Source organism: Danio rerio, chromosome 3 (genome assembly GCF_049306965.1).
Source record: "Danio rerio strain Tuebingen ecotype United States chromosome 3, GRCz12tu, whole genome shotgun sequence".
Lineage (NCBI taxonomy): Eukaryota > Metazoa > Chordata > Actinopteri > Cypriniformes > Danionidae > Danio > Danio rerio.
Window position 1 is genome coordinate 35,091,344 of NC_133178.1, and position 15,329 is coordinate 35,106,672.

At 34.3% G+C, this 15,329-nt stretch overlaps 1 protein-coding gene across 4 annotated transcripts; it reads right to left on the bottom strand.

Annotated features, from left to right (window-relative positions):
- Positions 1–1,207: 1,207 nt before the first annotated feature.
- gps1 (G protein pathway suppressor 1) lies at positions 1,208–14,028 on the bottom strand. Of its 4 annotated transcripts, none has more exons than XM_021471590.3 (15): positions 13,891–14,028; positions 11,292–11,468; positions 10,984–11,076; positions 9,224–9,405; positions 8,953–9,117; positions 8,721–8,856; positions 7,460–7,537; positions 7,324–7,384; positions 6,735–6,820; positions 6,515–6,609; positions 6,304–6,409; positions 6,131–6,211; positions 5,222–5,359; positions 4,184–4,318; positions 1,210–1,625 (listed from the first exon to the last, which is right to left on the bottom strand). In XM_021471590.3, the coding sequence occupies exons 1-15, from the start codon at positions 13,921–13,923 to the stop codon at positions 1,551–1,553; spliced, it is 1,641 nt and encodes a 546-aa protein (XP_021327265.2). In that variant the 5' UTR covers positions 13,924–14,028; the 3' UTR covers positions 1,210–1,550.
- Between the last annotated feature and the right edge of the window lie 1,301 nt (positions 14,029–15,329).

The following is a 15,329-nucleotide window of genomic DNA, read 5'->3' on the forward strand; positions in this document are numbered from 1 at the left end:
CTCTGCACTACACAAATTCCTTATCAAGTTAATATGGGTGTTAAATTCTGATGTTTTAGCATTTATTGTGCTAAAAAAAAAAAAAAAAAAAAAAATATATATATATATATATATATATATATATATATATATATATATATATATATATATATATATATATATATATATATATATATACACACTTTAGGAAGGTTTGCTGTAATACAACTTCAGTTCAACAATCTTCTTAATTAATACAGTCATTTCCACACATTCATTTTAAACATCAGCAACCAACTCAGTGCCTTAATGTATGTTCCTTAAACAACAATGAATGAATCTGACTGTTCTTAAAAATATTTGGCTTTTTTGCTGCAAACCGGCTTCAAAGATTCAAAGTTTGGATTCAGTTTTTTTTTTTTTTACCACATAAATTTAAGGCAAAAAAAACACCCTCTTCTGTTGCTAATAATGACCAAAATGCATAGATTTTGCAGTTTATTCAAAGCCATGAAATGCTTGGTTTTGTTGACTGTCTTTGAGGAGATCATGATCATTTACTGGAGTGAAAATCTCCTTAATAAAGCAGGAAAGGAACCAGGTTAAGTTAACAGTATCTACTGTAAATCCTACACACACACACACACACACACACACTGTAGCCAAAATGTTTGTGCATTAAATCAAGTTTACAAAAATGCATCAACTCTAATGCTTTAAATATTTTATGGTAAGAATGAGCTACATGCACAGCTAGTGTTTTTCAGCTAATAATGAACTTCCAGTGAAAGATTTATGCGACTATTTTCAATTTTATATGATCGCTTTTACAGCATTGATGTTGTAATGTGATTCAGATATAATCAGTTGAATAAATTCAAGCATCCATTTGGCCGTTAAAGCTTAAGAGATGAAAGACCGTTTAAACACAGGCGCTGCAAAAACGTAATGCAGTGCTTGTTTGGTCTAACAGCCACTTATATTGTATCTGTCAGGCAGTGAAGATCACGGTTTTAAAAAGAAATCAGATCTTTATAATGCAGCGATTCTGTATGGGATGACAATTAACAGGAATCCCTGAGGCTGGCTGACTGAAATGAAAAGCCTGTGTGCACATACATCATTTAAACAGCGAAACACAATCACCAGACTTGAGTAAAAAAACTAAATTAACCTGGGTGTTATAAACCAATCAAACCGAAAACAAGAAGCTTTCCAAGCCGAAGCGTCTTTTTGAATGTATGTTTATTTTAAAAGCATGTTTTGTGATGAGGTTTCTCAATGTGTAATCAAGGTTTGTCACAAGATACAGAGGAAAGTGCATTCTTTACAAAGAACAACAGGCCAGTACAGCTTAAGTGCCGCATTTCTTTTTTTTTTTTTTCCTTTTCATTTGAGCAACAGGGTGTGCTTGTCTTTAATACAGACAACAGAGATCTTCTTCCCAACTTAAAGTCTTTAGATTGTGATTTTTCTCTCTTCAGCGGGGAAATAATTGATTTCTAAACAGGGGGCCTAAGATGCGGCAGTGGCCCCGTGTACTTTCCTAGGAGAGGCATCTGGTCGAGTCTTCACATGTTGGTGCTCATTCGTGTTTGGCTGTTGGCAGGTGTGAGCTCCCCTTGACTGCCTTCTCTTGGAGGGGACTGTGAAGGGAAGCAGAGGGTCAGTCGCCAGTGTGGCAAGAAAATAAATAAATCAACTAGACTGAGAAGGGAAACATGCTGGTGTTCATGAAGGGATGAAGAGGAATATTCCAGGCTCAATTCAGGTTAAGCTCAATTTGCACAATGTTGATAAAACAGTTTAAGCTGATGTACTAAGAGTGAGACAATGTTAAAATCGGTTGGATGTCGGTTGGATGTCGTTTAGGGTTATTTCGGTACTGTTTCTAAAACGGTACTGGTGTCAAAACAGTGCCTGAACAGAGGCACAAAATTATGGTGGATGACTCTAGAAAAATCTTTTATTTGAAAAAAATATATAATAATCATTTTAATTGAACAATATAATTGAAGTTTAAAGTATAGAATCAATTCATATCTTATATATTTAAATTGAATTGCATTAATATACATTTCTTTTGATCATTTGTTAGCATAAATTTAGGATTTGCACAATGCAATTGACATCACATTAGCTTGTTACTAACCTGCGGAAAGGCGGACACTTTTTTTCTAGTGTTGGGGCCTGTGACTGTTTACACGGACATCATTAATCTAATTATTTGCATTAATCTGAATAAGACAATAATATGATTAAGGTGTTTAGACTACATGAGTTTCTTTTTGAATGTTCTTTTTATGATCCCGTTTTACATGTTACAGTACATAAATTATTAATATCGTTACATCATCTCACTTACCCACATTTCCTCCAGAATTTCATGTTAATTTCAGGTGTTTAATTTTACATTTTTACGACCTTAACTGCAGTTCAGCAGTTTCACTTTCATTCAGCAACATATTGTTCCTGAAGCGAGTCTCTCATCGGATGTGCTGTACTGTGCGCATTGCCTACATGAGTGCCTACCCTAAGCAACAAGAACAACGCTAACCATCACACATAGTATATGTATTCCTCAAAGTTGTTTAGAAATAAATGTTTAGAGATGGTGTAACACAACGTGTACCTACGTGTGCCTTTGATGTACCCCTTGATGCTTATGTTTTTGTTGCAGCACCAGTGGCGCTGAAATGTATATGCTTAATTAGTCTGGTGCATACTGGTTACATAGATACAGGTACCATTCATTACCCAACCCTAGAATTTACAGTGTTCTGTTTTCTTGGCAACCAAATATCTAAAGTGCACATTACCATTTTAAACACTTTCTCTCCAAACCAATTTAAGGTTTAATACTCATTTATACATTTATTTGGGATCCAGGATCACAATTTGACCTATACTTAAGGCTACTTAAGTATATAATCTTAAGGCTACTTTAGATTTTTCTTGCATGATAAAAATCATTATAATCAAGTTAAAGATCATAAAGAAAATGTTTTCTACTTTAAATAGATAAAAAACACATTTTGATAAGCACTTTAAAATGTTAAAAAAAAAAAAAAACTCAAATCCTAGATTTTCAAATAGTTTGTAACATTACACGTCAATGGAAAAAATACTTTTCAGGTGATCTATAAATGAAAGAAAAGACATGTATGAATGGCGTTTGTGTTTCAGGATTTCATCCAATCAAATAGTTTAAACATTAATACGGTCAAATATTACAGTTTAGCATAACTTTAAAAACATTTTAAAACATTTTTTTTCTGACGTAAAGCTGAATTTTAGGCATCATTATTTGTCCTCAAAGTTAAATGGTTCTTTAGAAATTAATATGCTGCTTTGCTGCTCAAAATCATTTATGATTTACAATAATAAACACTATTAAACAAAGTGTTATTGTGGAACAGTGAAAAAGTTTTAAAGTTTTTCAGAAAAAATCTAGTTTGTCTGAATATGAAAACTTTAAATATTCTTAAATGAATTTATTGCCATGAATGATTCATTGAATCCATCCTTTCAAAGTAAAAACGTTTTTATTTTAAGATGCAAAAAAGCACTTTAGTAACAATTAAATTAGTAAAATCATATTAAAGCACAGCATAAACTTCCCAATCATTTCTCTTGTAAATTCCTCAACTGTAACCTAGATTTTTGCCTTAAAAAGACAATTTAATGCTTACTCAACTTGTACTGTGTCCTGTACTGTGCACAAATGTACAGCTGAAAAAGTGGACAGCTTCAGTTTACAACTGTATTCATGATGCAGCTGAACTAAACGTTTTCTGGTTCAAAATAAAATCAAATCAGAGTTTGTAGGTAATGTAATCGCTGTACTGCCGAACGCTCTGTAACTACCTGCTGTGAAGCTGCTTAAAAACGATCTCTCTTGTATAAAGCGCTATAAAAATAAAGGTGACTTGACACTTGTGCTGTTGGGACAAACGTAAACTGAACCAGTACTTAAGCATTCACTTAATACACAACAAAACTCATGCAGACTGTTATGTACACATTAAAACAGTGAAGACTCCATCACATAAACCCTATAAAAAAAATTAAAAATCAGACATGTTACTGCTTCAACAGATAACAAAACACAGAAGAATGTGTGGTGCTCATGCTGACGGGATGGGACGGGAGATGGTTAGGTGAAGAGCAGAGCGAGGACACGTTACCCTGGAGACCCTGTTACCTTGACGTGTATCTGGTTACGAAGCACAGCCGCCCGCAGGATCATGGCTTTCGCTCGTCTCTGAAACTCTTTTCCCATCTGTAGAGACTTCTCGAATGTTGTGCTTCTCTGATCCACGTCCCTGGCGTACAAGATCTACAAACGTAAAGAGAACAACTTTCAGTTCACAGGAGCAGCATGGTAAGTTTCATTCCAGGTCAAGGTATTGCCATTGCCTGCAGGATGCCAGAACTGAACATTTCTCTGTACATGACCTCTGATAACCACATAACTCTCAACTGTAAAGCAGAAATCATGCTTGAAATTGATTTGTAATTGTATACATCATGAAAAGTACTATCCACCTTTTTCCGCATATCACTACTGCGTTCCAAATTATGGGATGCACTTCCCATTTGGCGAATTTCCTTTCAAAAGCAGGGAAACACATCATTTTGAATATGGTTGTGATAAAAAATAATTGATATAGTGAAAATTGAGCAAGAGGTATGTTTGGTTTTGTGCTTTATTTTGTTATCCACCATTAAAACAATACGTTTTGGTATTTACAATGACATTAATTGCTACATTATCCCATATCAGTGGCCAAAACTAATGAGCTCACTGTGTTCTGTTTCTCTACATAACTCTACAGTAATATTTAACCCATCCGTAACACTGCAGTGGAAAGATTTAGGGGTTATTCTTGATCTGCTGAAATAAGTTGTTTATTACTTTGTGTACTTTACTACATCAAGGTTGGTTTTAAATATTTAAAGGGATGTTTCACCCAAAAATTATGAAAAGAATGTTGAAAAGCAGCAGCAACCGATTTCCATTGCACTTTTTGTTACAACTATGAGTGTGAATGACTATTTTTCTAACATTCTTCATATAATAATATTTCTTTGTGTTAAACAGGAAAAAAAAAGAAGAAGTTTAAAACCACTTGAGTAGGACTAAATGATCAGTACATTTTCACCTTCTCAATTTAAGAAGAGGGAGTATCAGGATGACAAGAGAGAGAAAGAGTGAGAAAGAGGCAGAGAGCAGGCTTGCCTTGCTGTGGGAGTCGATGCGAGCATTGATCAGGCCCTCCAGGATCAGTTGGGTCAGTTCATCCTCCAGAGCTGCCACTGTGGTGTTAAAGGCCACGGCCATTTTGTTCATGTCTGCTGACACATATGGGCTAAAGTACTGCCCGTGGGAGATAAAAGACTCAATTCAATCAATCGGCCATATAAGCACAACTTCAGAGCAAACGTCATCTTATGCCCATTCCGTTTTCAACTTTAACCTACACTCTGCATTTCATTTCAGCATAACTATACCAAGTGAGACTTGATGACAAAGCTGATCTGACATTTATTGACCGTGTACATGTGTCATGATGGCTTACAAAAACGTTTGGTGACATATTGAACACTGCTGTTACGAATCCTATTGATTTAAATATACAGGGTCATTTAATCTCAACTTAACCAGAGGTCTCCAGCTTAAATTTGGGGATTTTGTTAATATATTTTGTCTATTAAATAGATCCTAATATCCTTTTAGATTTTAATTTCTTAAACATTATTTTTGGCATATTATGTTGTGTTATTCACCCTGACCCTATGTTATTTTTTAAACACTTGAAATGACCAATAAAAAAAGACAACCATAGATATATAATAAATTAAGACACAAAACAACAACCATAAAGACTAAAACTAACCAAAATCATCTTACAATTAATAACCAACAGTTAGAACAACACTAAAGAAATAAAAAATAAAACTGCATTGTATATCATTACTTTTTTGTGTTTGAATAATTTTATAAATACAGTAATTGTTAATAATAATAACAATAATAAAAACAACCTCTTACTCTCAATTCAACAAAAATCTAAATCCTATTAACCATAAGTCAAGGTTAACATGTAAATCAAGATCACAAATCAACACAAATTATCCTTTTACGTACCTGTATGAGGGCTCTGTTCCTGATTTGTGTGTACAGTGTTCTTACATGAGGGGCCAGATACATGTCTAGGAGGAGATTATCCTGAAATACAGAGAGTAAACACTCAAGAATCACAATATTCCAACCACAAGAGACAGAAATCACTATCTGAAACTCTGCTTAGTCAATCTTACCTTCATTTCATCCAGCATTTTCAGACAAGATGCATACTTTGACTCGTAAAACTTGAAGATAATATCACGGACTTGAGGTTCCAACTCTAAAAATAATTTAAAGGAGCTGAAACAAAAATAAGAGTAAATTACAAATCAGTGAGGTTTGATCCACAACCAAAAATATACCTCATATATAAAGAGACTGCAAATGCTAAACATTTAAATTCACCTGCTTGAGATGACATTTCGCTGCAATTCCTGTCTGTCAAACGTAGCCAGGGCACAGAGCCCCCCATACACAGCTACATTACTGGGAGAAAGTAACTAAAGAGAGAAAAAAAATATCATTACAAACTGTAGGAAAGCACTGCATCTACTCATCTTCATTTCAACTTATAATGCAATTCAATATGACACAGCATTAGAGCAGGGTCAGAAATGGCACCAACCTCAGGAAAGTCGCAGTGGTCAAAGGAGGCTTGCAGGAAGCACTTGGCAGCCGGTTTATACTTTCTTGATGCAAGTTCTGCCAATCCTACAGTGACCAGAGAAAGATGTTGACATCAATTCATACTTCCACAAGAGTCAATGCAATGTAAACACCAGTAAATGTATTCAATGCCATATTAAAAGGCTATTTTACGATCACATCACAGCCCCCAAAATACTAAATCATCATCATTTTTAATCTTTATAATTTGTATCAATTCTTCAAATCAATTGGCTTGACCCATTTTTAAGCAAGCAGTTTTTTTATTTAATGTAGAATAGCATTATTTAATCAAAGGGGAGCTCTCATGTTTAGACTGTTGTTTTATATTTGTATAAACAATTCAGTTACTCAAAATAATGTCAAAGTGTTTCACATATTTTGACAATGAATTTTCATGCAAGTTATTTGAAACATTAAGCAGACACTTTATTTACATTTAATATGCTTTCGTGTATAAACAATTGTTTTCTATATAGTATATTTATATGTATTTTTTGTCTAAAGACAGATTAACAAAACACTAAAAACACAAATAATGTACTTGCCTGCAGCACATTTTAGTTTGGTTAGAACAGCTTGGTTTTGACTATCTCGTTCTCCTCGTTGCTGGATTGCAAAAAACAGAAAAAGAGTCAGACCGCTGAAATCTCACAGTAAATGAGAATGGGGGACTGCACTTACCTCTGCTATCTCTGGAGTGGATTCAGCCTTGCTGACATAGCTAAGTACATGGGACCAGTTTTGGAGGTAAACGCTAACCTATAAAGGAATTACATTTGTTTAAATAATTGTTAAAAAACTGTGTGAATCTTTGAAAAGGTCATGAACTGGGAAATAAGTCTTAAACCTTTTATAATTACAGAGTTACCACACTTTTATGAAGAGCAGATTCAAGGACGTTTTTAAAGCACCATTTCTGTCAATAACCTTAATGTAATGTAATATAATTCATATCCCAGCATTTGTAGTAATCATGAAAGTCCTTACTGTACTTCAAATTTTCCTGACACCTAAAATGTACACATTTTTTTTTTCAAAAATTGACTGTTTTATGTCATGTTCAAGTTCACTTTTAAGTCACGTTAAAAAAACTTAAATTAATATTTGTTGAATTCAATACAGGTGAAATTCAAACGTGGTTTCTGAAATATAGATAAAATGGGCATTATCTGTCAGTGTTACTGTACAAGATTTAAATTCAGGATTTTTAATTTAGTAATTTCTCGATTTTTTTTCCATTCTGTTTTTGACAATTGAGTACCACTGTTGAAATAAAACCATAAACAAATTAATTTATTTAATTGAAGCACTTTCAAGGACCTATGTTTGTTTTAAAGTACTTTCCAGGCCTTGAATACATATCTAAAATTCAAGTACTTTTAAGTACTTTCAAGAAATGTGGGAACCCTTACATTAATAAATCTTTTGCATACAAAAATATCCTGCAAGTTTCAGAAGCCAAAACTTTCTTGTTAGTCTACTTAGCAGAACTGTATGTGGTCACAAGTGCTTTGTTTTTAAAGATTCTTTGCTATATATAACCTTTAATCTAAAAATCACAGCAGTTGTATGCTGTCATATATACATGCATAGGTTTACCTCAGTGGTCCTTTCCAACATGCAAACTATTAGACATTTACATCAATGGACGTTTACCATTGAGTCTACCATCAATCCCTCCTATTTAAAGAGTGTGTTCTGATGATGGCATTTAGAAAAGGACAGAAAACAGCCTTTAATCTCAAATTATAATGTTTTTGATGTAAAATGTTATAACATTGCAATTGGATCAAAAAGGTAGTAAATGTACCTTTCAAGATACCCACATGAAAAAATACTTATTTATTTTTGATGTGGGTAAATTTATAACTACTGAAGAGTAATATTGAATAAAATGAACCAATAAACCAGATAATGACCACGTAGGAAGATGAGTCCGCACCTTGATTACATTAAGACACATGTTGATGACATGCTTGGCGCTAGTGCAGTAGTCTCTGGCTCGGGAGTAGCATTTCAGGGCATTGCTGAGGTCACCGCAGTCAAGATAGTGATCTCCAAGGTCATCGTGACCCCTCCTGAACACACGCAGGACATGTTCAGATATTCAATACAACAGCTAAACAATAATTGGAAATAATACTAATGAGAAAGAGACAACTAGTATGGCATACCTTATGCTTTCTTTGATGGAGTTTCCCTTATAGTTTTTAAGGTCAGTATCCAGCTTCTCCAGTTTGAGCAGGGCTTTTTTCCTGGTAGATTCTGCCCAGGCTGTGTCGAGAGGAGGGGGTTCAACTGCCCCCTCTGGTACCGCATCTGGGACTCCTTGCACTTCCCTGTGGTGAAACAGAGTTTAAAATTCAGACTTAGTAAAAATCATGCTTGTTTTTCCATATTAGGATTCAATGTTAAGCATGGAGGGGAAAATAAAACAGGAATTGCCTTGTGGCTTCAGTGAGTTTGCGATGGATTTCTTCATAGACATCAACATTAAAGGTTCTTTGGACAAAGGACAGGGCCATCTTCAGTGCTTCCACTCGTAGCTGAGGGCAGTGGTCTGCAATAAACTGCAGCCTCTCGATCCTCATCAGTCCACTGTAGCTGGACGCATACTGCTCTAGATCCTGTACAGAAAAAAATAGAGCACAGTTCTGAGTCACAGATAAGCAACCAAGCATTTTATATGGCACCTTTTTCGTTATTAAACTTATTAATTGATACTTCTATTGTTTCTAAACTAATTAAATATTTTGAATGCATCGCTTCATTCATTCATTTATTTTCTTGTCGGCTTAGTCCCTATATTAATCTGGGGTCGCCACAGCGGAATGAACCGCTAACTTATCCAGCATGTTTTTACGCAGCGGATGCCCTTCCAGCCGCAACCTTGAATGCAGAGCTTGAATAAGTAATTCATCAAAACATTTATTAGGACAGGGGTTGGCCAGGCAACTACAAAAATATTGTTTAATCACTGGCAAAAAAAAGTACACTAAATATTGAGTTTCCAATATTACTCTATCATACTTTACACAAATGAAAGTTTGACATGGTTTGTGAATATTAAATTACAAAGAGATTTAAATATAGGCACACCTTTGCTAACTACACAAATACCTAAGGCTAAGAAAAAAATCTGACATTGCAATATTTTATTTTTCTGCAATAAATATTGTGATATGAATACAGTATCACAGGATAGTTTGAAATTGATCGTTTTCTGGAGAGTCTAACGGTATTCAGGTAGAGAAATATAACAACTACAACAGAAAAAATGCTTTTCTTTCTTTGTTTTGTCTTGTTTCTAGTCCAAATATATAAAAAAAAATCTTAGAGCAAGTAAAAATATTATTTTGTTTTTTACCATCAGAAGAAGTCACAAGTCATAATTAAGAGATTTCCCTTAAAACAAGCTAAATTAACTGGTCATGGGGTTTATGAAATACTTAGATTTTCACTTTGAAATGATATTTCAGATATTTAGACTATAAACAAGACAAAAATTCTAAGCACAAATTAAATTTTTTTTTTGCAAATATTACATAAATATACAGTGATTAAATACAATTCTGTAGCTCCTGGTCAAGTGCAATTCAGACTCAACATTGCACATCTTTAAAATAAAAGGTTTAACCACAGGAAATGGCAACAGTGCCCTAGAAATGCTGCCTTGCCTTAGAATTACCACAATCAAAACTAAAAATAAAAAAATTAAAAACAAAACAAAAGCAATTAAATAATTGAAATAATAGCAACAAATGCTCATTTAAAGATTATAAATTATAATACTAATATTAATAGCACGGAAGTCAAACCTTTAATAATTTAATGTGAAACTCAAAATAAAAATCCTTCTTATTTTAGCCTAAATTATAATACTGCGATGCCTAAACACATCTGTAGCAGTTGCATGTTTTGTTAAGTGCATATTTTTTAATACTAAATAACATATCAATTATAAAAATAGCCATTTACCGGTTATTGGTCATAATTTGTCAAATCAGTGCATCACTAAAAAAATACAACTTTTCATTGATGGGATAATCTCAAAACATAAAGAGAAAGTTAAAGGATATTTTAATTATTCTTTTCTTAACGTTATTTGTATTTGTGGAAATAAAACCAACACAGAGGAACCTAATACACAATTACATTAACAACTAAGGACATGACATATCTCAATCATTAAACACTGAACTTACCAATGTCGGGTTTTCCACAACATAGTTGGTGTCAGGCGCATTCTGCTGGTCTTCCTGAGGGTCAGCATCTATCTGCATGGGCTCTACAGACCCCTGTTAACACAAAAAGCATTGTTAAAATAAGGAAGCATATGCAACACAAAACAAAGTAGACTAAGCAAAAAAAAGGCCTAACATACTTAAGAAGCTCTAAGGAATATTTAGAGCCGCCCAAATCTCATGTGGAAAGAAAAACATCACAACACTGAACATCAGCTTGAGGGCTTTCAAACGGCTTCACTTCCTGTCTGCCTAAACTGTGTGGTTACCTCCAGAGAGTGTGAAGAAAAGCTGAAGCTGCACACACTGGATCTCACTGTAAACTCCATGTATTGGTCAGACATGCCTGTTTGAGAGTAGACATTCAGCTCTACACCTGAGCTTTCCCTGATTCTACCCTGATCCTGCTCTTCAGCATCCATCCACCCTGACTGAAGAAGACTCTCCTGTATGAAGGCGGATGCTTATCAAAATCACAGTGGGACGGCAGCAGTTCGAAGACATAACAAGTCAATGAATACATGAATATAAACCAGCCAAAAAGAAAAAGGTTTATACTTTTGAAGTGATCATTATCTGCACGGTGAGATAAAAGTGGCCGCAAGTACATTTGCAAACATATTGAATTTTGATGCATGCTATCAAATCAATTCACAGACATCAAGAGGTAAATATTGCTTCAATATTTAATTAGTTTAGTTTTTTTTAATGACTTTATTCTTCAAAATATTACACTCAAAGCAGAGTTAACCAGATAATATGGCATCAAATGTTCTTTAAGTGCCAACATTTTATATGGTATTATCATGATATTAGCATAATATGCTAAAAAGGGTTACTTTAAGAGGCTGATAAAAAGACATACATGTTGTTTAATTCTTTATTATATAAATGTAAAATTAGGAGTAACATTAAAATCAACCAAACCATAAATAAATGCTTTACAAGTGTCATCGCCAGTTTAGTTTATTGTACTACTGTTAACAAATGCAAACTAATTGAAAAGGTATTGTAAACAAGAGGCCTATAAAGAATAAGATTTGAATAAATATCTTTGGCATTGTGTATGCCACATTACTCTACATTAAATCTCCACATTAAAGGAAACTCTACCCTAAGTGGTTTCAAATCTTTAGAAAGTTTCTTTCCTCTGCTGAACACAAAATAAGATATTTTGAAAAGAGCTAAGCACCTGTAACCATTGACTTCCCTAGTCAGAAAATCTAACACTATGAAAGTCGATACTTACAGGTTTACAGTTTATCAAAATATCTTTATTAGTGTTTAACAGAACTTAAAGGTTTGAAACAAGTAAAGCATGAGTAAATGATGACAGAATTATTAGTTTGGGTCAACTATCCCCTTAATATTTGAAAATGGTAACGTTACTATGTTCATTTTAAAATGTTTATGCTATCAAGTGTTCAAGCATTTGGTGCTGTGATGAACACCACTACCAGTAGTAGTACAACAATCTGAATATTCATAAAACCATTATACACAATATTTTGAAGTGCTCAAAATAAAATCATACATGCTAATTATCAGGATATACTGTTAGGCATGAGCGGGTATAAGATTCTGATGTATGTTAACCTTGGATATTAATATCACGATTTCATGGTATGACGGTATTAAGATTACTGCGCTAAAATATTTTTAAAAGTCTGGGTAAAAAAACAAAAAAACATTTTGCCCCTTTGAACACAATATATTTTATTGTGAGGAACATTTAAAATATTTTGGAGTGGTAAACATGTCAGGCTGAATAATTCAAATGAATAATGGACTTCTGCGGTCTTCATTAGTTTCAAAAACACACACAAAAAAATGTACACGTTAAAACGACATCTTTGGATATCTTTTCTGCTGGAGATACTGTTGTCCTAAAAAAAAAAAAAAAATGTAAATAAAAAAACCTTACTCATACCTTAGGAATGATATTACAAATATTTTGAAGGTTTTAAAACCTTGACTTTTCCAAACTGGGGAATACATTGAACACTGTTATCATCCCATGCCTATATACTGTATTGTAGAATATCAGCATGTCTAGTGGTTACATTAATGGCTATATCTAAATTTAACATTACATTAGAGCAGACTTTCTCTGCAAAAACAAAGTGGGTTCATTGTAATGTAACTTACAGTTTCATAAACGGTATTCTAGTAACTAAACAGGTCTAGTGTTTCTAAAATAAAAATATCACTAAAATGTGAAAAGCTCAATTGCATTTAAACATTTCTGTCATAAAAAGCGAAAATGTTTAAATCTGAAATATTTAGTGCTCTGTGTCTTCATCATTTCTGAAAGCAAATTATGAAGGCTGTTTCTCAAAACCCAGTGTGCTGCCTACACAGACAGTATTTTAAGCATTATATGTAGGTATGGAACATCTAAATGACGGGTTTCCGTGAATGTATTACAGTATGTTAGGAGACCCAACCTGAATTTCAAGCACACTGGCTAACTGATACAAAACAGACAGCTGGCTAACGAGATAGCTTTGCTAAATACACTTAGCCGGCTAAAGAAAGTTTCAACCCGGGTCTATCACAAACAACCGCAAGAAAATCTACAGGAGCCCTCCGGGTGGGCACCAAAACAGCTCCGCGGGTCGTGTTTATTGTCGAAAGTGCAGCGGAGTGCCTCCGCGGGCGGATAAACGCGTCCCGCCGCTAAACTTGAGAAGTGCTGCCGCGTCCTGAGGGCCGCTGTGACTTACGAGCTCACGCTAGACGAGCCAACGGCTGCCGTACAGGAGCATTTAACACCGTAAACACCTGCGCTTCGCCTCGGTGTGCTACCTCTACCAGCTCTCGTGCTGCGGAGGGCGACGGAGAAGAATTTAAAAGGCGCTAATTTACCTGAAAGTTAAAGACCTGCACGGGTAGTGGCATCTCCTCCTCCTCTGCAGAAACAGAGCACACAAACACATCCGGGGCATCAGAGTGCGCGTGGTCGACGACAGGCAGCGCGGAGACGTCACTACCTTGACACTTCGCGAGTCACTGCACGCGCATTTGGCAGCTATATTTTGCCGGTGAAAGGAATAACAAAGTAAAGGATAATGTGAAGGGAAATATTGCATACAAGTTAACTAGTGAGACATGTATTGGAACGTTTCAAATTAAATATTGACTACTCGTGTGAATTATATTGTGATAAAATGTAACAAAATTTCATAAACATATTCATTACATTTATTATTTATGAATTTCATCACAAGAAACCCAAATTCAGCTGTTAAATTGGGTGGATCTGATTTAATGATATATGTGAATGATTACAACATAGTATTCAACTAATGGTTATGATGGGAAAATACGTGGTAGGGGGGTAAATCATTTTTTTATTTTATTTCAGGCCCGTAGCCAGGGGGGTTCTGCTGGTTCGAAAGACCCACCCCTCACTGACAAATGTCCAGAATTTGACCCATATAATTGAGCCAGTGCCATGCCATCATACATGAGAAAATATTGAAGAAGTCTTGGGTATACTCTGTTGGCTATCGCTTCAGCGTGACTCCAGCTAATCAGTTTTGGCCAATGCAAACAATTTTTTTCTACTCTGTTATCCAGCTGTATAAGAGAACATACAACATACCTGTTTTAATTTGTTTTTCACTGGAAAATTTTATATATATACATGAGACCCGATCGAAGAAAAAAAAATCTGTGATTCTATAATTTAGAGTTTTTACATTTTGTTTTTATTTTTAATTTTACAGCATGTCCACTGTAGTTGACAACAGGACTATTTTAGTTCGAAACGACCGCCCTTCAGACAACAAAACTTTTCAGGAATTGGCTGTAAAGGGATATTAATCCAATATTATTGTAACGAAAACAAAACAAAAGCCATTTTTCCCGTTTGTATTAAAATTCCTGAAACAGTTTAGTTGAAAGAGAGCTGAACTCAAAAAAGAAAAAGAAGTGATGTTAATCCAAAACAAATTTAACATAAAAGTGATTTAAAACTGATTGTCATTCTCTAATTGTCTTTAATTCTCTAATTGTCAGATTCTAAATCAGAGTCTCCCTCAATTATTTTATAAAGAATCCTCTCTGCTTCAGTTCTGCCTCCTACAACATGCAGTCATTAATTACATTAAGATGGTCCTGGTGTCCACTATAGTGGACATTTAAAAAAGGATGATATTTTGAAACACAAACAAGTTAACAGTTTTGAAAGCTAATTTTTGTTCCTGACACTTTAATAAACAAATGTATATGTAATAATAACAGAAAAAAAAAACATTTAAAAAGCTAAATTTTACATGCCTCTTTCTTTCCCATAAAATGTG